This window comes from Ipomoea triloba, chromosome 9 (assembly GCF_003576645.1).
Source record: "Ipomoea triloba cultivar NCNSP0323 chromosome 9, ASM357664v1".
In the NCBI taxonomy this organism is placed as follows: Eukaryota; Viridiplantae; Streptophyta; class Magnoliopsida; order Solanales; family Convolvulaceae; genus Ipomoea; species Ipomoea triloba.
In genome coordinates, this window is record NC_044924.1 from 2,606,683 (window position 1) to 2,631,998 (window position 25,316).

Here is a 25,316-nt window from a genome sequence, read left to right on the forward strand (position 1 = left end):
TTTTTTTAAGTATAGTGATTTTGTTACTGTTTAGTATTAAATTTTTGAGTTAATTACACATTATTATCATCCGTAGTTCAAATTAGTTGTTCATTGTCCTTCAACTTTTAAAATTTAACCAGTTATGATCCTCGTAAAATGACCAAAATTTGATAGTTGAAAGATCATAGGTGATTAACTTGGACTATGAATAACAATGATTTGAAAATCGAAAGATTAAGGGTGATTATTTAAAAATTTAAGATTAAACATATTAAAATAACAATACTCGAGGATCTTAAATGATATTAACTCTTATTTATTTATTAATTTTAGTTTTTGTCGTTTAAAGAAGAGCGAAAACGACAGGAGTGAGACGTGGAATGCAGGATTGGGGAAGTGGGGCCGGTCAGATAGGTCAGGTCAGAAATCGAGAACTGACGGCGCGGTCGTATAAGGTTTGGAGACAGCCAATGAGATAAGGCGAAGACGGTGAGGTGATGCAGTGATGCGTCACGGATGGATGGATACTCCGAATAAACCGCGGGACCTCATTTCTACTTTATGAATGCCGTGGAAAGTCATTTTTGGACCATAGCCATTAGCCCAGCCCACTTTAACTCTCCAACTTAGATAAGTGGACGTTAAATAGCACGAAAAAAGATGGCACCTTCACCTAAGCTAATGATTCAATAACATTCCATCTTTTTGATAATTGACATATTATGGAGTGACATAAATTACAATTTTCCTATCCAATTGACATATTATGGAGTGACATAAATTACAATTTTCCTATCCAATACCAGTATAAGCACCAGCTCTAAGTCAAAGAAGCGGGCACTACCAAGGGGACAAGAAGAAAAGAAGGTCCACCTATTTCAACATCCTAAACCTCTATTGCTCTACTGAAATTTATCATAATCAACACTGATTACAGATACATGTTTCCCAAAATTCAGAAGCCACAATTATACACATTTTAGGAGGGAAAAGAAACCAAAAAGGAGACATGGCTAAAAATTCATTCATCTTCAGCATTCCTAGTTGCTGTCAGTGAAATCAGCATCAATGACATCTCCATCAGGTCCCTTCCCTGTTGATGATTCTGAGGGCTCGGATGAACCGCCAGGTGCTGGACCAGCGCCCGGTGCTGCACCAGGCTGGTTGTACAGTGACTGACCAATCTGCATGACTTCCTGATTGAGGGCGGCCATAGCATCCTTCATGGCCTGGGTTGATCCCCCTGAGATTGCATCTTTGAGCTCTCCAAGCTTAGCCTCGACTTTCTCTTTCACTGAGCCTGGTATTTTGTCTCCCAGATCCTTCAGCTGCTTCTCTGTCTGGTAAACAACAGAATCTGCCTGGTTCTTTGTGTCTATGGCATCTCGCTTCTCCTTGTCTTCTTGGGCAAATCTTTCAGCTTCCTTGACCATCCTATCTACCTGTATCGAGATCAGCAGGAATTATTAGCAGCAGTTCATGTGAGACTCAACTGGAACTCACAATGTTTCTCAAGTCACCAAATTAGTAATGGAAAATGTCATACCTCATCGTTGGGAAGGGTGCTGGCACCTGTAATGGTGATGTCTTGTTTCTTCCCAGTGCCCTTGTCAATAGCAGTAACAGAGAGAATGCCATTTGCATCAATGTCGAATTTGACCTCGATTTGAGGAACTCCTCGTGGGGCAGGAGGAATTCCATCAAGGCGGAAGCTACCTAGAGACTTGCAGTCCCTCACGAATTCTCTCTCACCTTGGAGGACATTGATTTCTACACTGGTCTGCCCATCAGCTGCTGTTGAGAACACTTCTGATTTGGAGGTAGGCAACGTTGTGTTTCTGGGAATGATCTTTGTCATAACACCACCAAGAGTTTCCAAACCAAGAGATAATGGCGTCACATCCAAGAGAACAATATCACTTACATCCCCAGCCAAAACACCTGCCTATACAGATAAAGAGATTTTCCTTTAGAAAGCATAACAGCTAAAATGAAAGGTGATAGGAAATTCTTATTATTATACTAAGACTACTAAAAATAATTTACCTGGACTGCAGCTCCCAGGGCAACGACTTCATCGGGATTAACAGAGACATTAGGATCCTTTCCAGTCAGTTTTTTTACGAACTCCTGAACAGCTGGAATACGAGTTGAACCACCAACAAGGATGACTTCATCGATATCACTGAAGGAGAGCTTTGCATCTCTCAATGAATTCTGGACGGGTGTTTTGAGTCTGATGAGAAACAGGAAACATATCACTACGTCAAGTTTTTTTAGCAGAAGAGTCTATGCAGCTCCAAGAAAACTTTACAATGCTAATACCTGTCAAGCAGATCTGAACACAATTCCTCAAACTTAGCTCGAGTTACGGTTGTTTCAATATGTTTAGGACCATCAGCCGTGGCTGTAATGAAGGGCAAGCTGGTAAAAAGAAGCATATATCAATATAATTAATCTGCATGGTCTAAGAAGAATCAATGCAAGAGGTAGCATTATATACCTAATGTTAGTCTGCGTCAACGATGACAGCTCCATCTTAGCTTTCTCAGCTGTCTCAGTCAGACGCTGAAGAGCTTGTTTGTCCTTGAGGAGATCTATGCCTTCATCCTTCTTGAAATTTGAAGCAAGCCAGTCAACAACTCTCTGCATGAAACTAGTAGCTTAGTACCATACCAACCAATTAACAAATGTACCTAGGTAGAAATGCAGATGAAAAATCCAAACCTTATCGAAATCATCACCACCAAGATGGGTATCTCCAGAAGTAGACAGCACCTCAAACACACCATCACCAACTTCTAGAACTGTAATCCAAGATCTAATAGGTGTGTTATCCTCAATTCCTCACAGCTTTTCTTAAGATTTAGATACTCTAGAATTGCTACATATAACATTCAACATAGCAAGCAACTAAATTGGAAATATTACATTTAACATATCTGAAGTTAGAGCAACTAACATTACATTTAACATTCGCTATACCAAGCAACTAAAATGATAGATTACTGTAACAATTGTGAAGTTAGAGGTGAGGACAAAGACCGAAAACCAAGTTGGTCAGACTGATTTGGTATTGGTAGCCAGGTTACAAGTTCGACTCCCAATGAAAGCGGTCTATTGGCCCTCTTGGTTTGAGCTGGTAATCTGGACTGGTTTACCACATTGGCTCATTGTAATCCTTTGTCATTAGGTCACAAAGCAAGATAATAGTGACTATGGATTTCTCACGTCACCCAAAAACATTACATTCATACCTGAAACATCAAAGGTTCCACCTCCAAGGTCAAAAACCAAAATAGTTTCATTGTTTTTCCTTTCAAAACCATAAGCCAATGAAGCAGCAGTAGGTTCATTTATAATACGAAGCACCTCCAGTCCAGCAATACGGCCAGCATCCTTTGTTGCTGTTCTTTGGGAATCATTGAAATATGCAGGAACTGTGACTACAGCTTTAGAAACTTTGTCATTCAAAAACTTGGATGCATCATCCACAAGCTTTCTCAAGACCTAAATCAGGATGATGATGAAAGATTAATAAAAATCTAAAAATCTTTCAAAAGCACAAAATAGCGGAAAATGATGTGACTATACCTGAGCAGATATTTCTTCAGCAGCAAACTGCTTACCAATAGCAGGGCAATCAAGTTTAACGTTCCCATTCTCATCCCTAATAACATTATAAGAAACCTGCTTAGACTCCTCATCCACCTCCGACATCTTCCTCCCAATAAACCTCTTCACCGAGAAAAACGTGTTCTCGGGATTCACCACGGCCTGGCGCTTCGCAATCTGGCCAACAAGCCTATCCCCGTTCTTTGTGTAGGCCACCACAGAAGGCGTAGTCCTCTGCCCTTCCGCATTCGTCACGATGGTCGGCTTCCCCCCTTCCATCACCGCCACGGCGGAGTTAGTCGTCCCTAGGTCAATTCCGACCACCTTCTCCGCCACAATACGCAACCGCGTCCCGCCTGCATTTCCTCGACTCCTCTTCAGCTTGAGTCCGAATGGCACGGTTCTACAGCTCACTCTCTGCCCAAAAAACACCGTTCTCGATCGACCAGTTGCAAATTGAGTAGCTCCGAGAGCGTGAATTTGAGCCGTAGATGACGACGCCATCAAGTGCGTATATAAGCGACCAAGCAAGTGCGTTTATGTATATAAGTCAAAATATAATTGTGTAGAGAGAGAAGAGAGGTAGGGTTTTGAATGGAGAAGAAGCCTCAACCCTGTGTAGCTGTGTAGAGAGGTCGGAAACGGGTTTAGTGTAGAGAGAGCAGAGGAAGTTACAGTGAGCGAGGAAGAAGAAGATGATAAAGTGAGGGTTTGGTATGGCCACGTGGACGCTAGTGAGAAGATCTTTTGTTGGCGAATCAAAATATGAAATCCAAGCATATATATACTCCGTAATAATAATCCGTAATTAGCTGACGTATTTCTGGGGAACTATTGGGCTCGAAAATCAAAGGGCCCAATCATATCACTTGGGTCTTAAGCCTGTAACTCGGAACTCCTATTTCACTACCAACTTTAATTTATAGAAAAACTCATAGTTGCTATATTTAATCTCTAAAGCCCGCAGTGGCGCAGTCGCTACTTTATAGAAAAGTTAGCAATCACTATTCAAATATATATACTGAGTAAAATTCTTTTGTAACCTCAATCAATAAGAGTCATAAACCAATCTATCTTACTACCAAAACTTCATTATTACAAAATATGGAGTGTACACTAACAAGATGTTTGTTAAAGAGTTAACACACCAGTTAGCCTTTTCTCTCAGAGTCTCAGTAAGTAAAAGGTCCCTCAAGTAGAAGCTGCAAGTGGAACATACACTAACGGAACATTTGTTAAAGAGTTAACGCACCAATTAACCTCATCTCTTGATTAAAAAAAATTATGTCGCACACGCCCTCATCACTCGGAAAAGGGTTGTCTTTCGGTAAGAAAAAGGTTATGTGAACAACGAACTCTTATCCCAAATATAAATCAAATCGAACAAAATTTAATACAAATAGCATAACATGACACTTTTTTTGCACAAGCTTAAGTGACCTTATGTAAAATTGACTGACTGCTCGTGAATATTTAAAAAAAAAAAAAAAAATTGAAATCACATGTACAAATTGTTTGATACAGTTTCAAGTATAGAAACAGTAGAATAACGGACGCCTTTGACGGAGTAGGTTGCAAACAGCCAATCTTCCTGCTCTAAACAATGGAAGAAAAACCCAACTATTATCAGTAAATAACTCAACACCAGAACAGCAGTCAAATTAAGGCCAAGGAAACACAGAAATCAGGAAAGTGGTATTTATCAGTGGAAAAATACACTCAGCTATAATGTTATATAGTTATACCCACATACTACAAACAAAATCACCAGCTTCTCTCGGCTTTGCACTACCATTTAGGCTTTCTCTTGTGCGCGTGAAGGGGTGGTGAGTGATTGCACTATTGACACTCTGCATCCAAAATGAACAGAATACATGCGCTCATTGGCTGTCCAGTTCAAAGTTTCCTGACAAATTTGGTTTCAAACACCTCATAGATTATAGGACATTTTACAATTGGTGCACGCCCAACCAAGGCAGCTGAAGCAAACGGGAGAAATGAAATTCCAACTTGTCACTAGGAGCGCAATGCCATGAATAAGTTCTGCCTCCGAGCATGTTCAGGAATTAGGCGGCGAAGAGTTTCAGGAGGGATGCTAGTGAGCTCTACAGCAAAGCATGAAAGGGAATTGGGAATTGGTAATATGCATATAAATATCATACAACCATAGAACTAGAAAGTTTCAGCAACTCCATACTAAAGATATTGTGGGATTACTTTGGAACACAAGTAAAAGTGGAGGCAGAAAACAATTTTCAGTAAAACTTGCCTTGAGGTTTGAAATTGAAGAGTGGAGGAAGAGGACGCCCATTAGGCAGGCGGGTATCTGGGTCCCTCAATTCATCAAAGAAGGGATGAACACAAGCTTCCAACTGCATTACCCACAAAATCAAATCATAAAAACTTTAGTAACAAGAGTTGAAGTAGATCAGCATGAAGGCAAACTTACAGCAGTGCATCTCAAATGCGGGGAGTACTGGAAAAATCGAGAGATCAAGTCAACTGCTTCAGGAGGCAAACGTTTTTGAAAAACCTGAATCACATATAAGATGGTAAGACAAGCAATATCATGTCTAAGAATAAAACAAGAATGTGAAGGCTGAATGTTCTTGCACATTAAAAAGAATTACATTAGACAAGGAACAAAATTCATTACAGAATTAAATTGGTGGGACTGAATTTATGGGGACTAGAAACTGGATTTGTGCTCTACTTCTGCCCAGATTCCCTATTTTCATTTAGTGTAGATATTGTAGCCAGAGAGGGTGCTGAATTCAAAGGAGAAGACATTGAGAGGCAAGCTCCATTTGTTAATAAATCAGTAATTAGAGACTGAGTTAAAGGCGACTGTCTTGCAACAAAAGTGTAATAATTCTGGTCTTTCTGGATGAGACTCAAGACTTCAAATATGGAGTAACATATATGGTCTAAATCGTTCTTTAAACTACCACTCCTTTCTTTGTGGTCAGAAAAAGAATGTCTATATAGTCATAGATTTTGCTGACTTCTTGGAGAGGTTGAATACTATGCAATAGGGTTAGTGTAAAGAATTATTTTCTAATAAGAGGCACCTTTTGATATCATTTTAGCCAAAGTTTCTACTACAGGGAGCAAATGAGAACAAAAGTGTCCTCTGTTGTCACAATACAAGAGGGAAAAGAAATAGAAAGTAGTACCTTGTGCCATGGATGGGGTTTTATCTGTGGAAATTTGAATTCGGTGTAGTTTGGGTTCATGCATTTGATCTCCTCTCTAGTAGGCGTTCCTAAGACCTGTATAGAAATTTAAAATAAAAGAATTCAGGGACTGTAAGCTGAACTATACAGAAATCAGTGAGTACCAAAGAGTGAAAGTGAGAAACTACCTTTATAATCTCCACTAGTTGGTCAACCCCACTCTCTCCGGGAAACAACGGCTGTACAAGAACATTAATCAAAAGTAGAAAAACAATAGAGTAATCTCAAAATATAATTATATCATAATACAACTAGATTGATAGAGTACCTGTCCAAGAAGTAATTCAGCCATGACGCAACCCGTGGACCAAATATCAATAGATGTAGTGTATTCATTGGCACCAAATATGAGCTCAGGAGCACGATAATATCTAGAACAGATGTAAGACACATTGGGTTCCCCTTTCACCTGATGTATTGACAAATACATCAAACTTGGAAAACTTTTCTTAAAAATTAATAATGGCTAGTAACTTACTAAACCAAATATTTACCAGAACTTTTGCACTTCCAAAATCACAGAGTTTCAGCTGATGTGTATGTGGGTTCACCTAGAGGTAAAAAGGGCTTCATCAGCGCATTAAATAAAACAGTTGCAGAGATGATTCAAGACCCCAGCATCCATACCAATGCTAAACACTCCATATTAGATACATTACAGTCTCTTTTTTTTTTCTCAATTTTAAGTTAATTGAAAAGCACCAAAGCATGCAACCCAAGTACAAAATCCATTACCATATTTCTAAAATCCTCACCCTACTTAAGACCCAGTTTGGATAACTAGCTTAAAATAAGTGCTATTAAGATAAACACTTTTCAGCAAATTTAATATCAGAATCAGTGGTGATAGTTAAATTTCACATAATTCTATATGCTCCTTATTAGCTGGATAAATATTCAGAAAATTTAACTAAATTCCTCTAACAATGTCCAAGATTCAGCTAGAGAATAAGTTGGTTTGTCTACTTTCTTTTACTGATTATCATATCAGCACGACAAGCAATAAACAATTGCAGAGTAGTGACACTTTTGATCCAGAAACAATGAAGCAGGATTAAGAATTATGCTATGAATAACAAATAACACAAAATCTACCATAAGAATGGGAAAAATTCTTTATCTGTGCAAGAAAGTCTAACCAGTAAGTTCTGAGGCTTGATGTCACGATGACAAATACCAATACAGTTGTGAATATAAGCCAATGCCCTGCATATCTGCACCCAGATACATGAGTTGCAATATAAGCAATACACTAAAGTGAGCTAATGATCAACTAATGCATTGGCATTTTCAGACATGACTCTGGTGGTGACTTCAAACACGGGGAATATAGAGTTGTGTGAGTACACATGTTTGAGGTGCCCAGCATGGTACAGAAGGAAAGATGTAAATTGAATTAATCACTTATTCCCCCAATACAAGTACAGAAGCAAGTCAAGCAACATTCATTCAGAATTTTACTTCCCAGGTCATCCTATTGAAAATAACTTAGCCTCAAGCTCTATTGATGAGTTTAGAGTTCATTTTGCAATAGTACTACTAAAGGGCATACCTGATATGTATAGAGCTTGACATATATTAATGGTACCCGTTGGTTCATTCTGTTGTACTGCCTAGCAATACGATTAACAGTTTCAGGGACATACTCAAGAACAAGATTGAGATAAAGCTCTTCCTTGTCTGTTGTTGAGAAGAAAGAATGCTTAAGAGCAACAATATTAGGATGATCCAACATTTGCATAATCTGCAACTCTCTGTTCTTGTAGCGCTTATCTTGAAGAACCTTCTTAATGGCCACAATTTCTCCAGTCTCTCTACATTTTGCCTGGCAGGATAGAATTTAACCTCAATATATAAAGTATAGTACGAGTTTTACCAGATAGTCAAAAGAACTACCAGTGCTTACTTGGAAAACAACACCAAAAGATCCTGTTCCCACCACATGTTCTGCTATATAGCTTACATTCTGTCAACTCCAATAAAAACAAGTTGAAGAGTGAGGAAGAATAGCACATACAAAAATAAAAAATTAACTGATCACATGAAAATTGCCCTTCAATTAGATAACAGACCTGCTTGGGTTGACCATTCCGACCACCAATGGTTGTTCTAATTACATGTCCTGTTTCTGCACCCACACCATCGATTATGTCTGGTTCACTCTCCTGCATAACAAAGTATTAAAAAGATAGTCTTCTGGGTAAATGATCCCATGAAACAGTAAAAGTTGTAACAAGTACAGCTAAAAGCAGCCATAAAAATCCTTGAAAAAGATAAAAAGTTTATATATTTAGCTTAATGCAGGTGTTGCGCACAAGCAATGACAATAGAGTAGTAAACTTGTAAAGCAGTGAATTGAGAGGCTTACTCTGCCATCATCAATGTCCACTCTGTCCCTCAACCTCATCTCAAGCATTTCTCTACCCAGCCAGTCAACTGAACTAGATGAACTTGTGAAGCCATTAGCACTTCTGGAACTCCCTGCTCCTCCATGACCTAAGCCGGTAGACGCCATAGACGAGACTGACAAGCTTCACGGACTCTAAGACACACTTGCCTCCACATAATCCTTGTTGGCATTAACTTCCATCTCAAACAAAACACCTATCTACCTAATCACGAACAAAAATCGCTGTAATTTCCTAACAACCAGATCTAACAAAGCTTTTCAATTACAAAAACGATCAGAATCTAAACGCATCATCACATCACCAAAAAAATGGAATATTGCAATTTGACATCACGGAAAACAGATAAACTAACCTCGTTTAACCGCGCTGGGAAATCGAAGCAGCACTCGAGCATTTCGATCAAATGTCACCTTCCAAAAATCAAATACAGCAAAAAAACTACCAAACGCCGCAGCAATTAATTTGAAATGGAAACAAAAATCTGCCTTATTTTCCGTTTTCTTTTAGGGTTATGCTTTTGACAGTGCAGTGCGAAGAGAAGAGCGAAGGAAGAGAGAGAAATAGTGTGTGTTTGGAGCTTTTCAATACTTTCACACCGACTGACAGTCTTCACTGATAAGTGAGAGAGTACAGTGACAGCCTTCTCTCTTTCTTTTCTTCCGTTCACATTTTTTTTTTTTTCCAAAACAAAACAACCACATCTGTTAATTTAGATCATCTAGGAGTTTTCCAAAAAAAAAAAAAAAATCATCTAGGAAAACATTAGAAAGGAAACATAATTGATCTCATATGGGAGGATGTGAGTTATAACCTCAGTATAAGCGCTATTTGACTATTTATATTTTAACAGATTGAAAAAGTAATTAGAAACAGATATTGCATTATAACGAGTCAGTAACACTAAAAAAAAAAAAAAAAAAAAGATAAGAACTTATAAATTACTCCTTACAACTTGACATAAAAACGAACTCCGTCAAAATATGGACCGTCCGATTTGCAGATCGCTTAACAAAAAATTAAACATATTAGATAACATACTCACTCGATCTTTTGGTGCTACCACCACAATTCATGTTTTGGTACCCTCCACGAATAATCCTATTCTCCTTTTCTTCTTTTTTTCCTTTTGTTTAATACTTTATTTATACCAACCAATAAATCACATACTATCACTTTATTAAAAAGTTAAATCAAATTAAAGTTTCATAAAATTGATAATGACATTTTTTTAATAAATTCATTATTCTGCTCTATTTTCTTATTTTATATTTCGTGTTTCTTTCTTCCCTGTCTTATTATACAATTATTCTTAAAATATGTATTTCTGAACTAAATTATACTCGTTATATAAGTATTGCTAAATATATTGTAGTATTCTTTTAACCATACAAATAATTTAATATTCTAATGGTCTTTCCTTATATAAAAAAGTATTCTTTGAATATATTACGAAGTAATTATAAAAAAATTATTTTTAAAATATTTATATATTTTACATTTGAGTTAATTCGATTTTGTAGTCCACTTCATCATAATGAGAAATCCCAACGGAATTAGCTACTATGGACCAGCAGTAAGCATGGACAACCCGCCAACGAATTTGATGAATTTCTACCTGGTCACTGTTCAGCCCGGGTAAGGGTGCAACTTGTTGGTCGCTATTTAATTTTAAAAATGCTATATAAAAGATTAAATATTTTATATTTACGAAGTATATACTAAGTCCGTCAATCCTCGTTTCTTCTTCTTCTTCATTTGTTTGGTTATAGCAAACCCATTAGTTTGGAAGTTTATTTGGCTTTCGCAGAGATAAGTATGAGAAAGAACATGAGAGGAAAAAATAAAAAAATAAACAGTGAACACGCATGGCTAGGTGTTTCTGGTGCTCCTCACGTACACCAGTGTTTTTATTTTGGGTGAGGCCCACTGTGAAAACAAAAAAAAAAAAACAAAAAAAAAACCAGCATTTCATACAAGTATCTTAAATCTTCTACTCCATATTTTTTTTTTCTCTCTCTCTTCCACCTCATATTAAAATCCATTAAAAAAAAAAAAAAAAAAAAAACCATCTAATGGTAGATACTTTGACCAATGCAATTTTTACGATTGGTGGTTAAATCCAAAGCCTATCATTTCGTACGAGTCTCCGAACTCCGAAGCATGATTGGCGAGGGCAGTTGAGGAAATTCATGGCAAAATAGATAAGGCCACACACAGCGCAGTGCAAATGTTAAAAACACTGCTTCTGCCTGACGCGGACATTTTTATTCTCTTTTGTCCATTTTCTCAATATGTAGAGTTGGGGGTCCCTGGGAGAGCCAAGTGGCGCCCACCTTGAGTTTTGGATTAGAATTTAGGCTACGCCGCTACGGTCTCTCTCACGTGCTCCAGCCACGTGGCTTCTCACAATCATGCTCTTGGACCACGCCTTGTGGGCCTCCAGCAATTTTACCATTTTCATCCGATTCTCAATATCAATCAAGTTTTATTACATGTAATTCTACTTTCACTCCTTTATTTTATTTTTTGATATAAAAATTAATAATTATTTATTTTCATTATGTAAGTCTCAATGAAAATATTAATATCAAAATTTTATAAGAAGAAATAAAAATTGAGGGTATGTATAGCATTTTACATATCAATCACTATGCCTCATGGGACAATATTGGACCATCAGATTGTTGACTTTTTTGTCACTTTTTAATTATCTTTTGAACCCAGCACTCCATCCAACTTTTTTCTTCCCCACCAGTAGCCATGTACAGCCTTTCTATGATAAAGCCATTCAATAAGAAAGCCTCAAATAGACAATAACCTTTTATTTTGTTTCTCTGTAACCTCATTAATTCACAAACATATTCAATGAATATACAAAATTATGATATATTATTATAATAATTATTATACAACTAAGCATTTATCAATAATTCTATAAAGTTTTCAAACCTAACATTATCATCATATGCAATAAGACCATCAATGTTCACTAAATAAATTAACATAAAAACTATAATACTAAGCAGTTATCAATAATTCTATAAAATATTCAAGGCTAACATTATCATCATATTCAATAAGACCACCAATGCTCACTAAATAAATTTGCAAAAAAAAAAAACCTCAATGGCAATACTCATTCATTCACTGAATGAGACAACACATGTACCGGAACATATAATGTTATTATAGTGATAGGACTATAATTAACCTTAATGTTTTACACCCATCAATTACAATGGAAAACGTAACAAAGAAATTGGAAATTATATTACTACAAGGGAAATTGCACTTTAGTCTCCAAATTATTCGTCTTTTAAAAATTTGGTCTCTATTTGTTAATTTGAACACATTCAATTCCTTAATTATTCACAACGTTACATATTTAAGGAAACTGAATTTGTTCAAAGTAATGTACAATGACCAAATTTCTAAATGGGAAACCATCCAAGGGCCATAAATGTGATTTCCCATTGTTATAATCTATTATAATGATCAAAATGAAGCAAATTCACAGACTAGAATTCCGATGGCAGCCTATATTTGTTGCCAACTTCAATTGTAATTGGAGGGTGAATCAAATTTCGGTGCCAGATTTCTCTCCCTAAGGGCACGTTTGGTTCGCGGAAAATATTTGAAGGGAAGTGGAAGTGAAATTCTGTGGAAAAGTAGTTACCAGGAAGATAAATTATGTTGTTTGGTTGGTGGAAAAGAAGTTGATGGGAAAATAAATTCTGTTGTTTGGTTGGATTTAGAATGGTAAGGAATAATGTGTATAAAGACCTAAATGCCCCTATTATTATTATTATTATTATTATTATTATTATTATTATTATTAGTGGGTGTTAAATATGCTTTGAAAAAAGAAGAATAAGAAAAAATAAATAAATAAATAAACAAGACAAAATTAAGATACACATTATACTAATGTTGCAGAATACCATAATATTATAACAAACAAGTTTCAAAATATTACAAAATACACATGATATAAGTTAACAAGTTCATCCTTTTTAGTTTCCAAAAAAATAAGCTAACATCATATTTTTACATAGCCAGCTTCATACTTACAATAGGATACTTTCTAACTTGACAACAAAAACAACAATGCATCAGCCTTTGGTCCGTTGCAAGACTCCTCACCACAAACATGTTCAATATGTAGCAAGGAACCTTTTCACCCATTCAAGCCTTTGGTCCGCTGCAAGACTAAAAAATACAAGCATTTGATTTGGATATTCAGGAAGCTTGATCAAAGCCATAAACTTGTCATCATATTCCAGCCCCTCAATCTCACTCAACTTACCCTCTAATTGCTCAATTTTTTGTTGAAGAGTCAATTCAGTTCCAAGACTTTTACTTATTTTGTCTCCTACCGATTCCAACTTCTCACTCAACATCATGGCAGCACCAATCAAAGAATCTGCAGTAATAGGTTCACATGTGTCACTTCTTTTCCTCTTCCTCTTTGTTGAACTCATCTCTCTAGCACCAGATGATTGAGTAGGGACAAACGAAAAATCATTGTCTTGCAATTCAACTGGATTGTCATCTTGACTACCTTCCATTGTTCCACCAATGCCTTCAACAGCTTCAGCATTACCCATTTCATAAACTATATCTGCACCTGTTTGTGAATCTTTGCCAGTAGCACGATCTTTTCCATAAATATCAGTAAACTCATTATAAAAAGGAAAGGTTTTCCTTCTATATTGCGCAGCTTCTTTATGACTCTATAAAACAAAACAAAAAAAAAATATAATAACAATTAGTGAATTGAGAGTATAAAGTGTAAAAAAAAAAAAAGAATATAGCAAATTTGGACATACACTTAAATAAGCCTCCCAAACATCATCTTCAGCAGTAACCATCTTCCTTTCATCATCCCATCCAAATCCACTATTATGATTTGTGAACAAATCATGGACAATGCTCCATTCTTTCTTCAATGTTTTAATTCTGGACTCAATGTGTGGTTTACCTTTTATATTTGAGTTAGGTAATTTAGTTGTAAGCATTTTCTCTAACTCACTCAAATAGCCAGCTTTAAATCCAGTATCAGACTTTTTTGTTCCCATATTATGCAAATCAATCATGCAAGAAACCAACATAGCATCTTCTTCATGAGTCCACCTTCTGTTCTTTACTTTTGAGCTACCCGTGTCAGCAGTTGCCATAATTATGTGCTAAACTTGAAAGGAAATATAATTATGTGCTAAACTTGAAAGGAAACATAATTAAATGTCATAACAATTTCAACATAAGCAAATGTCATGGAGTAGTTCAAATTTTTGACAAACATAGAGTTTTACATCAAATAAAATTGAGACAACAAGCTCATAAAAGATAATAAAAAATCAGACTCCTAATTATTCCATTGATTGAACATTTGATTTGCTAATTCCATTCGCCAATTAGTCCAAGCATCAGATGGATCAACTGTATTTATTGAATTCGTTTCACCTTCAACCGTATCAAACGCATCAAGTTCACTTTCCATAGGATCGACTTGCATCACTTGTCTAATAAGGTTGTGGAGCAAACAACATGCTATAATAATGCGATTGTGTGTCTTTATAGGGTAATATGATGGGCTCCTAAGAATACCCCATCTAATTTTTAATAACCCAAAACACCTCTCAATCACATTACGAGCGGCTGCATGTTTCATATTAAAAAATTCTTGCGGGCTTGTTGGTTGATAACCATGACGCCATTCATTCAAATGATACCTTTGTCCCCTAAAAGGTGCTAGAAACCCCTCACAATTTGTATAACCAGCATCAACTAGGTAATAGCAACCTACATAAGTGACATAATTAGTTGATAATATCTATTTAATAATAAACTTAATCCTATACAAAGCTTACCATGTGGCACTTCCAATGCATGTGTCCTACTAATTGCATCACGAAGAACTCGACTATCAGCCACTGATCCTTCCCAACCACTTAGAACATATACAAATTGCATATCAGGAGTGCACACACCTAAAACATTTGTTGCAATGTCTCCCTTACGAGTTCGATATCTAGGCTTATCAGAACTTGGCACATTAACCTTGATAAAGGTCCCATCTAAAGCACCTAAACAATTCTACAGGAAATATGAACCTTAATTAAAAACAAAAACTCCCAATATATATAATACATCAAAATATTTATGATGATAGTGTACCTTAAACCACTTCCATCGACTGTCGGTACAATTTGCCGAAATGGGTTCGGGTGTTCTAAACAAATGACCTTGCAAATGCATTATAGCATTCAGGACTTTATGAAACGCTCGACTGATACTCTCACCTGACCTTCCATAATTGTATTGAATGACTCGATTTTTAACATGATGAGCAAGAATATGTAAGAAGATTACTACTTGTTCCCCAATAGTCATGTTCCTTGTTGGTTTTAATCCTCCTAAACTCTCTAGCATTTCACATAGTTTGGAAAAAGTTTGCAAATTCATCCTAAGTAGTGAAATGCATAACTCGTTATTATTCAAAATTCGTTGAACGTACTCTCTTTTGTAATAACTATCAAGAGAATAGTGCTTAATGCTTGGCCTATAACTATTGAGAGATGTTGTTGATGCCATTAAAAGTACTAAAGCACTAACAGCAGTATACATCTCTAAAAAAACAGTCAAAGCAGCCACAATCCTTTTTCTTCTTTCAGCAATTCTAGTTATACCCAAACGAGCCATGACTGCATTAATTAGGAAAAAAACATGATTGGATTGGTATTTTGTGCATAATTAGGCCAAATAAAATAGTATGAAGCAAGATGCATAGATTACGTACAGTATGTACACTACTGCAGATTTCCTAACAATACTGCAAATTAGCTTTTATCCCTTCCTTCTTTCAGACGTTGGCTTTTAATTAACCAAAAACACTACACACATCAAAATCCAATTAATTCTACTTTCACAAATAAAAGCATACTTCATATATACATACTGTACGTACAGTATATAAATACACATTACATACACAAATATATATATATTTAAGCAAATAAACAAACAACACAGATTCTGCTCACCTAAGTATTTTAAGCAATCTTTAACCAAGTAATCTTTAATCTATCCACAAATAAAATACAAAGTGGAATTAAAAAAAAAAAAAACAAAGATGTTAGAAGAAATCACTTACCCAAGGCTCTTGCTACGGTAAAATGGCTATAGTGCTTGAACTATGGACTATGGTGTTGATAAAAGAGGAAGAAAGACGCGAGAAGAAAGAAGAAGGCACCGATGGGAAGAACAGAGAAGAAAGCAATAAACGGCCGAAAGAAAAGAGAATGAGGAAACGGTAGAAGGGAGCAAGAAATAACCCTAGATTTGCCATTTATATGTATGTAATTAAGAGAGAAGTACATGGGTAAATTAGTCCTAAAACCAGAATTTTTCTTCCCACCTGCAACGGAAAAAAAAAAACCACCTTTCCCCACAGATTTTGTTTTCCTGAGAAATGCAGAACTATACTTCCATTGGAAAACAAATTCCAATCAACCAAACCTTGGAAAAGACCAATTTCTTTGATTTATGGGAACCTACTTCCCATGGAAAACTTTTTCATGCGAACCAAACATGGCCTAAGGGAAGAAATAAAGAGGGAAAAGTGCAAGCTAATGATTACATATTCAAATCTAAAGCGCATGGTTCAGATCAACCCTTGGGAGCCTAAGTGGCTAAGTACCAGAGTGCATATAGATTGGTCCCTGCTAACAATGGTCCCATCAGGACCAATGCAAATCTATGATAATTGATAAGAAGTGTGCGATTCTATTCATCATGAGAAGTAAAAAAGCAGTGCTTCAAAGTGCAAGCCTTCCAAAAGGCATACACCATGCATGTTTTGCTCTGTTTTATAGTCATTTAACAATATGTTATATTGTAGTAAAAGAAAAATATGGAAGTGTTACATTAACTTACTAATGCGTTGTCATATTCCTACAGCGTCAAGAAGTTGCGAATGTTGAGACACAGAAACCAGAGAATTGGCAACAATGGCACCACTGGCAGCAACCGCAGGGACTCCAATGCCTGGGAAAGTGGAGTCGCCACAGCATAGGAGCTGAGGGATTGGTGTTGAATGCCCAGGGAATGTGTCTTTGCCAGCTAGTATAGCTGGTCCATAAGTTCCTCTATTCCTCCTAAGAAACCTTTGGTGTGTTAGTGGAGTTCCAACCAATTTTACCTCACACTTGTCACGACTGAAACCTGGACCTAGCGCTCTTTCCACTGCCTTCCACATTACCTGCTCACACAAAAGAACTTACTCTATAAAAGAAGGGAAAAAATAGAACAATTGGAATCAGATGAGAGACAGCTTGGCTCCTATAAATGGGCTTGCTGTATGAAGTGGTAGATAAAATGATCAACTATTCCACCTAGAACTCTAATTTCCACAGACTACTTTAAATCAAGGCTCTCCTAAAGCATAGTTCATATATCTATGACAAGTGTTAAGAGTCCCGCATTGAAAAAATAAGAGAGAATACATGGGTTTATAAGGCCATGGGTTAGACTAGCTAATTGGTTGGATTCAATCTTTTAGTGTGGTTTGACCAATGTGCATTCTAGCCCAATCTTAGTTTACTATAACAACAACAAGAAATTCTCTGAACAGTCAGGAAGAATACCCACAAGGCCAAGTGAAATGGGAAATATCAGTTGTGTCAATGATTGTAACAGCACTATCAAATGGCTAAACTTTCAAACAGAGGTAACATAGAACAAATTTCCCAATATACCTCAGACCGTTCCGCCTTGAGGTTTTTGTATTCACTGCTTTTGCGATCAAGTCCTTCCCAAATTTCAAATGGCTCAGTTCCAGGTGTATAGGCATGCAAGATGTGTTTCCCAGGAGGAGCAAGATTAGGACTAAGCACACTAGGTACAGATATCAGAACAACATTCTGATCAGCATCAACTCCTGTTTCCCAATCATTCACAACTATGTGATGGATTCCCAGGTCATCACGTATTCCCTAATCATCCAAATTTGATGTTAAAAATTCATTACAATGGATTCAATAACAAACAGTGTCAGATGAAATTGGCATTTTGATTAAAAGGCAATATGAAATCTTGAAATTTGAAACCACTTCTCAGCAACTCACCTCTGCATTGAAGCCCAAATGCAGATGCATAAATGATTCGCATTGTGGGGTATTTTTTATCCGGTCCTGATATGTTTTTGGAACAACATCCTTTGGTAATAAGTTTAAAGTGTCCCACATAGATGCATTGCTGACAACAGCCTTTTTAGCACGAACAAACTGCAGTAAATTAACCTTATTAGATAACAATGAACAGGAGAGAAGACAGGTCAATTATACATAAATTTCCTTTTCTTGTTATTCACCATATTATTGTTACATACATATTATTTACTCACTTGGCCACTTCTTAGTTTTACTCCAGTGGCTCTACCATTTTCAACAACGATATTTTCTACATGGCTCTTAAGAGAAATCCGTCCACCAAACTTCTGTAATCCTCGTACAAGAGCATCAACTATAGCCCCACTTCCATGAAGAGGATACTCCAATGTGCAACCTGGCTTGTACCATTCTGAGAACATGTAAACCTATAACAGTAGGGAATACAATTTTACTGTTGTATAGTTGTATCAATGGACAAGAAGGATAAGCAGCCTTCAGAGATATAAGTGAGCTCAAACAAGAAAAGGTTTCATAAAATACAATATGGGGTAGAAAGACAAACAAAAAGTGGTGCTTGGATTGCCTAGTGTATTTGTCAAACGTATGCAAACTCATTTTAAGTAAGTTGTAACATATCAGATTAATTGGAGTTATCACCAAGTGCTCCTGTTTAGATCATTCTATAAAAACCAAAATTCCTATATGTGCATAGGCAATATGCCGCATCCTTTGTTTTCAAATTATTTTCTGAGGCATGCATTTGGGAAACAAGGAAAACAAATTTTTGGACCAATTTGCATTCCTAAGAAAAGCTTCATTACATTTATCCAGATAAAACAAGGACTGAATTTATCTTGAGCTAGATTAGCAAAAGTAGAACAATTATCAAAATTGAAGTGTAATGAAAAATGCTCTCTAACATTGGAACAAAGTAGAGTCCTGCTGTAACATTTTACAACCAAAGTACTATAATGTTCTGTGGATTTTTAGTTATTTATCATAGGAATCCTATGACATGGCAGACATTAAGATAGATCTTCTGCAATAGAAGGCACCAATATAACTTTAAAGTCTTGAGGTTTCTTTATCTAAATTAGAGAGCAAAAGGTGCAAAAAATTACCATCTCTGCAGAGAGTATGCCATTAGTTTTGACCCCTGCAAGCAAGAAAGCAAGAAGATCCAACCAATTCCTTATAAAAGGATCTTTTAGGCCCAATGAATCAATAATTTCTGAAAAGGGTCTGAGAAGCTTTGTTGCACCAAGGGCCCCCTGAGGTCCCATTTGAGCAAAAGATTTCAAGAGGGAGGGTGCATATCTGGCAGCAGCAGTGGAAAGAATACCCAGGTCACCTCGGATAGACAGAGGAGGTAGAGCCATTGCTGCTGCTGACATTGGAAGAATTGCATCCTTCACCAAAGAGGATTTGATACACATAAGATGAAGAACAATGGAACAGAATAATTCAAGTAATATAATTGAGAATAAAATAAAAGAAGTTTCTCAAAGTTTAGATAAAGTGAACATTCTAAATAAGCATCAATGAAACAAGATTGATATAGAAAAAATGTGGAACTCACAAGAAGCTTTTTCCATTCTCTCACAGAATCAGGACCTGCATAGTTTTCCAGATCCTGGAGAATGGACATATAGTTAAAACTTGAAAGTTAATCATTAAGGTCAGTTGGGCCAAATTAAAAGTTTCACAAATGAGACATGATGACACACAAGTAGCATAAAATAACATTGGAATTCATTTTCCTGTTACCAATTTCCAATGACTTGAAAAAAAAAAAAAAAAAACCAACACAAAGTTTCATTTTGGTATGGATTCCTAAACAGTGAATGTCCTAACCACATGCCCATAGTAGCCATGAAACATCAAAGTGGATTCTACCTAGCCAAAATAAAATAAAACAGGTCACAAGATAATGGCTAGCCTCTTTCATGCAAGTAAGAAATGATGTACATAGAATGAGCTATTTGAAATGCATAAGATGTTTAAGTGACATGGAATGATGGAAACAAGAAACTAGAAATCAACCTTGAAGAACTCTGTCGGGCCAATGCGAGACAAAAATTCACCTTCAGGTATGTATACCATCCAGGAATCATATTTTGTACAGGGAATTGATTCACCCAGAGCATCAAGTACCTGCAAGCATTAGCTCCCATTTCAGTGCTCTTAAAGCTGTTACTTGTTATAAGCAGTAAAGAAATGTCAAGCAAATAATTCCACATTTAGTGACAAGATGAATTTGTAACGATTACTTGTGCTAAAGGATTGGCCTGGGGACCCCTTGATTGAAAGCCAGAGAATAAAGAAGGGCCAGAATCAAACTTATAGCCTTTAATATCAAAAGAATGAGCAGCACCCCCGGGTACATCATGGCTTTCAAGTACCAAAACATCTTGCTGGTATCTAGCAAGCAGTCCGGCACAACATAGGCCAGCTATACCACTCCCAATAACAACAACATCTGCCTCTGGCTTGCCTGCACATTATCATTCTGCACTCACATTAATACAAAAACAAGATAATCCCAAACCTTATATCATGTCTGTCCGGTAAAGCTTATTCTATAATGATATCAAAATTATTAGAGATCATATAACTCACTGTCTACGTATTTGCCTGCACATTATCATTCTGCACTCACATTAATATAAAAACAAGATAATCATAAACCTTATACCATGTCTGTCCGGTAAAGCTTATTCTATAATGTAATAATGGTATCAAAATTATTAGAGATTATATAACTCACTTTCTACGTATTTGCCTGCACATTATCATTCTGCACTCACATTAATATAAAAAGAAGATAATCACAAACCTTATACCATGTCTGTCCGGCAAAGCTTATTCTATAATGATATCGAAATTATTAGAGATTATATTATTATATATAACTCACTTTCTACGCATTTGATCGTATAACGTATTTTCACTTATCCGTAAGTAATTTGGAGTTTTATAATCCATATGCACCGATGATAGATTATATCGGACACAGAGAAACATAGATTAGCAAGTGAAAGATGAAATGATAGGAGAAAGAAGTACTGCGTGCCAGGGAAGGGTTGATTGGAGGTGGAGGGGTAGCCGTTGGAAGATACAGAAGAGGAAGAAGCCTCGCCGACTCCAGTGGCGGAATTTCGCGGCGAGAGTGTAGATCTTCGGCGGCGGTTGTTGCCGGAGGAACGGAATTTTGAAACGGGCGAGGGAAATTTTGGAAGGAAAGTAGCAACACCAGCTGACGCCATTGATCGTATTCTGTTAGGGAGTGAGAATTATTATTATTAAATTATTAAAAGATACTCCGTAAAAGGAAATAGCTTCAGCCCATCTTTGGTATTTTGCAGTTTATAATAGGCCACGCTAACATGTTCACTGTCGAGATCAGTTGCTATGATATGTGTGGTCATAAACCTCACTGTTTTTTTTTTTTCTCATATTACATTTGAGCAATTGGTCACCAAATTATTTAAGTTTAATTGAAAAAATATTAACAAAAATCTAGCTGTAAATACGAAAATCATATTTCGTTCACACGATCACTATATTTTAGGTAATTTATATATTCTTAGTATAACATTAATACCACTCAATAATGTAAAGATTATTACATGTTATCATTGCCTACAAGTATTAGGCTTCAAGTAGAAGAAATGTAATCCACTTTATACACACTTTTCTTATCCATAAAACATTTAGTTTGCTCATCCAACTTAATCCCCGCAAGGAATTTATTCACACTTTGATGGTTTAAAATTTTTGGGTGCGTTTCTTGAACCAACATTGCCATGGTTGTAGTCTTGTAGAAACTGTGTAAACCCCAACCCTACTTAGCAAAGAATCATGAGGAAAATCATAGATTGCCCATAGCTGCTAATCAACTCAAACCAAGAAGACCGACCAATAAGTTACTCTCACTGGAAATTAAACTTGCTGAAATTACAGTCTTGAAAGACATGAACTTGCTTCTTGGTATTTAAGGAGTACTTTAGATGAAAGCATATAGAATATCTTCCTTAATCATACATAGACTGTAAACAAATTTCTGTCATTCACCAGGGTTAACTAATAAGCAGCAGAAACCAATTGCACATCAATGAAACAGAAATACTACAAAGGAATCACACAAAAGAAGAGTGAGTCGACTGGGGACAGTTGCACACAAACCAATAACGAATATTTTCTGACAACCACAAGCATTTGTAATCAGTGAAATCCTTTGATGGTAATGGAATCCACATTCATCAATAATGACTGAAACATCTACAAAAAAGACTATGGGGAGCTTCAACTGTTCAAGTATAGACATAGATAAAAGGTTTCCAAGAATGAAAATGATTTGCAAATAATGGAAAGATGCAAGTAGTCTTCATCCAGAATGAATCAGCAAGAAAAAGAAATTTATATCTAAAGAGCACGCGAAGGTATGTAATTCCAGTTTAAAAACTCGTAAACAACGAAATGAGATGATACAAGATTAGAGAAATGAATCAAACAGATATTTCTGGATATCTGGTAGATAGCAGGAGTTCAGATTACTTTCAAATCAACAATGGTAGGTAAATAAGAACGTAAACAATGTCATGGACTCATGGGATATAAGGGCATAGTTGTCACTTTATAGGCGGCATGGATCTGACTATACAAAGAAATTCCATCTAAACAGATAAAAGAACTCAGGATATTCACATTGCTAAGCCGAGAAACAGAAGATGTATAATATTCCACTTGAAACTAGAGGTAGAAGTTGAAGTACAAGTATGTGTGTACTAACACTAAAGAGATAATCCTCACCTTAATACATAAAAAATAACGTGTTCAGCAAACATTCAATCCCGAAGGCCAAGCTCAAGCTCAAGCTCATCGTCCTCTTCAAACAATTTTAGCAGACGAGCATATTGATCTTCACGTTTTTTCTTTTGCCAAACTTTGAAGAGGAAAAATACTAACAGTCCAAACACTATAATCACTATGAATATTACGAGTATTTCTGACCCCGAGCCATTGCCAGAAGTGGTATGAGCATCAACCTTTGTCTCATTTTTGGGACCCGGTGGATTGTCTGAGAAGCCTGAAATTAGGGTAAATGAAGAGCCTAAGGTGCAAGCAACTTAAAGAAAGAAATGGCATATAAACATTACTCCTTAATAAACAAGTTCTGCCTCAAAAGATTGATCAACAAATATATAAGCTTATTATTATGAAAGACAATGACAAATAAGCTTTAGGAGGCACAACTCACGAACAAAAATTACACACACACTCTATCTCTCTCTCTCTCTAACAACGAAAGAAAAAACTAAGATGGACATTAGCATGCTAAGATGGTGTACCAATAGAGTGGCAATCCATTCGTGATTTGTGACTGAAAACATACAGAAAATTAAATAATTCACATCAATCATGGATTAAGAATATCAAATAACAGAGAGAAAGCATCATCTAACTGCATACCAAGAGATGCTTTAACAAACTAATTATATGAAAATACAGTCCTACCATCAAGGAACTAAACTAAGATGGACATTAGCATGCTAAGATGGTGTACCAATAGAGTTGCAATTCATTCGTGATTTGTGACTGGAAATACACACAAAATTAAGTAATTCGCATCAATCATGGATTAAGGGTATCAAATAACAGAGAGAATGCATCATCTAACTGCATTCCAAGAGCTGCATTAGCTCAACAAACAAATTATACCAAAATGCAGCCTGCCATCAGCATCAAGGAGCTAAGCTAAGACCAAAACGACATGTTGAGTTGAACCCACTACCAACCTCAATATTCAATTTTTTTTCCAGGCTTCTTCAACCAACCTAGCATACACTAGGACATTATTGCAACTTCTTGGGGGGCATTACTTGTGAAATGGCATCATTAACAAGCCATTCATCAATGCGATTATTGGAAACTAAGCCATATTTCTAAATGAAATATAAAGAGCTCCACAATTGGCTTGTGATTCAACTATTACATTAACAATCACAAACAAACATAGAAAAAATAATGCAATAATAAATTTTCTATTTGTATAATAATTACAATGCAGCGAATCTTCTTTCTTTTTTTTTTTAATATTTGTATAGAGATTCGAGAAACGAACCTGAAACGAATTGCAAAAGAATTGAATAAAAGAACAGAATAAGACGGAATGATCTCCCTCGTACAGAGATCTCCTTCATTTTTCGTCTCCCACTACAGATCCTTTCTTCTGCTTCTGGAAATATCGCCTTCTCTTCGCCCTCTCCCCCTCTCTCTCTCCCATAAATTTCTTCTGCTTCTTTACTTCCTGTCTTTCTGCCGCTTTCTCGAGAAAACCGCTGACGTTTGCGAAATGGAAAAAGAAAGCAAAAAAAAAAAAAGGAAAAAAACAAAGCAGACGATTATTTGTAGTTGAGGTGCTTTATTTTCTTCAAGTTTATATTTTGGCCCCAACAGTTGAAATTATTCATAGATTCATCCACTTCACTGTTAAAAAATATATATTTTTTTATCTGTTTTTTTAATATTTTTTTCATGATCTCAAGACTTTGTAGTCTAGTGGCACTCGATTGTATTTCCATATTAAAGGGGTGTGTTTGAGTCTCAGTGGAGAGTGTATTTGATTTCTCGCGAAAGGAAGCTCGCATGCAATTGATGTCTCGCAACCTAGTGTGATGTCTCACAGTTTGCACTGCTGAAGTCACGCAGCTGGTATGATGTCTCGCAGCGTGACTCTGGGTGACCTTTCACTTTTTGTGTCTGTTTATAAGAATGACTCTTGTTTTAATGTGAACAATATATATATGATTTTGTATTAACATTTCTTTTTTTAAATACATATTTTATTAAAGATTGAATTCCAACCTCAAGGATTTTCATTGCTACTTCTAAAGGGTTAT

General features: G+C 36.2%; 5 protein-coding genes across 10 annotated transcripts; all 5 read right to left on the reverse strand.

Annotated features, from left to right (window-relative positions):
- Nucleotides 1-661: 661 nt before the first annotated feature.
- LOC116029449 (stromal 70 kDa heat shock-related protein, chloroplastic) lies at nt 662-4,363 on the reverse strand. Its single transcript, XM_031271461.1, has 8 exons — nt 3,577-4,363; nt 3,240-3,492; nt 2,710-2,789; nt 2,486-2,628; nt 2,308-2,406; nt 2,029-2,218; nt 1,529-1,927; nt 662-1,424 (listed from the first exon to the last, which is right to left on the reverse strand). The coding sequence occupies exons 1-8, from the start codon at nt 4,099-4,101 to the stop codon at nt 1,023-1,025; spliced, it is 2,091 nt and encodes a 696-aa protein (XP_031127321.1). The 5' UTR covers nt 4,102-4,363; the 3' UTR covers nt 662-1,022.
- Nucleotides 4,364-5,201: 838 nt separating this feature from the next.
- Nucleotides 5,202-9,886, reverse strand: LOC116029413 (shaggy-related protein kinase kappa). Of its 2 annotated transcripts, none has more exons than XM_031271408.1 (13): nt 9,597-9,886; nt 9,202-9,441; nt 8,906-8,998; nt 8,740-8,799; nt 8,386-8,658; nt 7,973-8,047; nt 7,328-7,384; nt 7,102-7,242; nt 6,962-7,012; nt 6,774-6,869; nt 6,047-6,130; nt 5,867-5,969; nt 5,202-5,702 (listed from the first exon to the last, which is right to left on the reverse strand). In XM_031271408.1, the coding sequence occupies exons 2-13, from the start codon at nt 9,346-9,348 to the stop codon at nt 5,614-5,616; spliced, it is 1,269 nt and encodes a 422-aa protein (XP_031127268.1). In that variant the 5' UTR covers nt 9,349-9,441; nt 9,597-9,886; the 3' UTR covers nt 5,202-5,613. The 2 variants fall into 2 exon arrangements, with proteins under 2 accessions (XP_031127268.1, XP_031127267.1); XM_031271407.1 differs by having other exon boundaries at nt 9,202-9,445.
- Nucleotides 9,887-13,163: 3,277 nt separating this feature from the next.
- Nucleotides 13,164-14,444, reverse strand: LOC116029487 (uncharacterized protein At2g29880-like). Its single transcript, XM_031271538.1, has 2 exons — nt 14,074-14,444; nt 13,164-13,977 (listed from the first exon to the last, which is right to left on the reverse strand). The coding sequence occupies exons 1-2, from the start codon at nt 14,419-14,421 to the stop codon at nt 13,399-13,401; spliced, it is 927 nt and encodes a 308-aa protein (XP_031127398.1). The 5' UTR covers nt 14,422-14,444; the 3' UTR covers nt 13,164-13,398.
- An 88-nt stretch (nt 14,445-14,532) lies between these two features.
- Nucleotides 14,533-21,742, reverse strand: LOC116029486 (prolycopene isomerase 1, chloroplastic). 5 transcript variants are annotated; one of them, XM_031271535.1, is made up of 13 exons: nt 21,488-21,742; nt 20,685-20,908; nt 20,458-20,568; nt 19,994-20,047; nt 19,536-19,823; nt 18,648-18,839; nt 18,370-18,528; nt 18,001-18,237; nt 17,180-17,504; nt 16,044-16,137; nt 15,422-15,948; nt 15,115-15,340; nt 14,533-15,046 (listed from the first exon to the last, which is right to left on the reverse strand). In XM_031271535.1, the coding sequence occupies exons 1-9, from the start codon at nt 21,678-21,680 to the stop codon at nt 17,190-17,192; spliced, it is 1,773 nt and encodes a 590-aa protein (XP_031127395.1). In that variant the 5' UTR covers nt 21,681-21,742; the 3' UTR covers nt 14,533-15,046; nt 15,115-15,340; nt 15,422-15,948; nt 16,044-16,137; nt 17,180-17,189. The 5 variants fall into 5 exon arrangements, with proteins under 5 accessions (XP_031127395.1, XP_031127396.1, XP_031127393.1 ...); XM_031271536.1 differs by lacking the exon at nt 16,044-16,137; XM_031271533.1 differs by lacking the exons at nt 14,533-15,046; nt 15,115-15,340 and having other exon boundaries at nt 15,715-15,948; nt 16,398-17,504; nt 21,488-21,741.
- A 1,349-nt stretch (nt 21,743-23,091) lies between these two features.
- On the reverse strand, nt 23,092-25,296 carry LOC116029079. Its single transcript, XM_031270962.1, has 3 exons — nt 25,282-25,296; nt 24,539-24,755; nt 23,092-23,503 (listed from the first exon to the last, which is right to left on the reverse strand). Exons 1-3 carry the CDS (start codon nt 25,294-25,296, stop codon nt 23,262-23,264), a joined length of 474 nt encoding a protein of 157 aa, XP_031126822.1. The 3' UTR covers nt 23,092-23,261.
- Nucleotides 25,297-25,316: the final 20 nt, after the last annotated feature.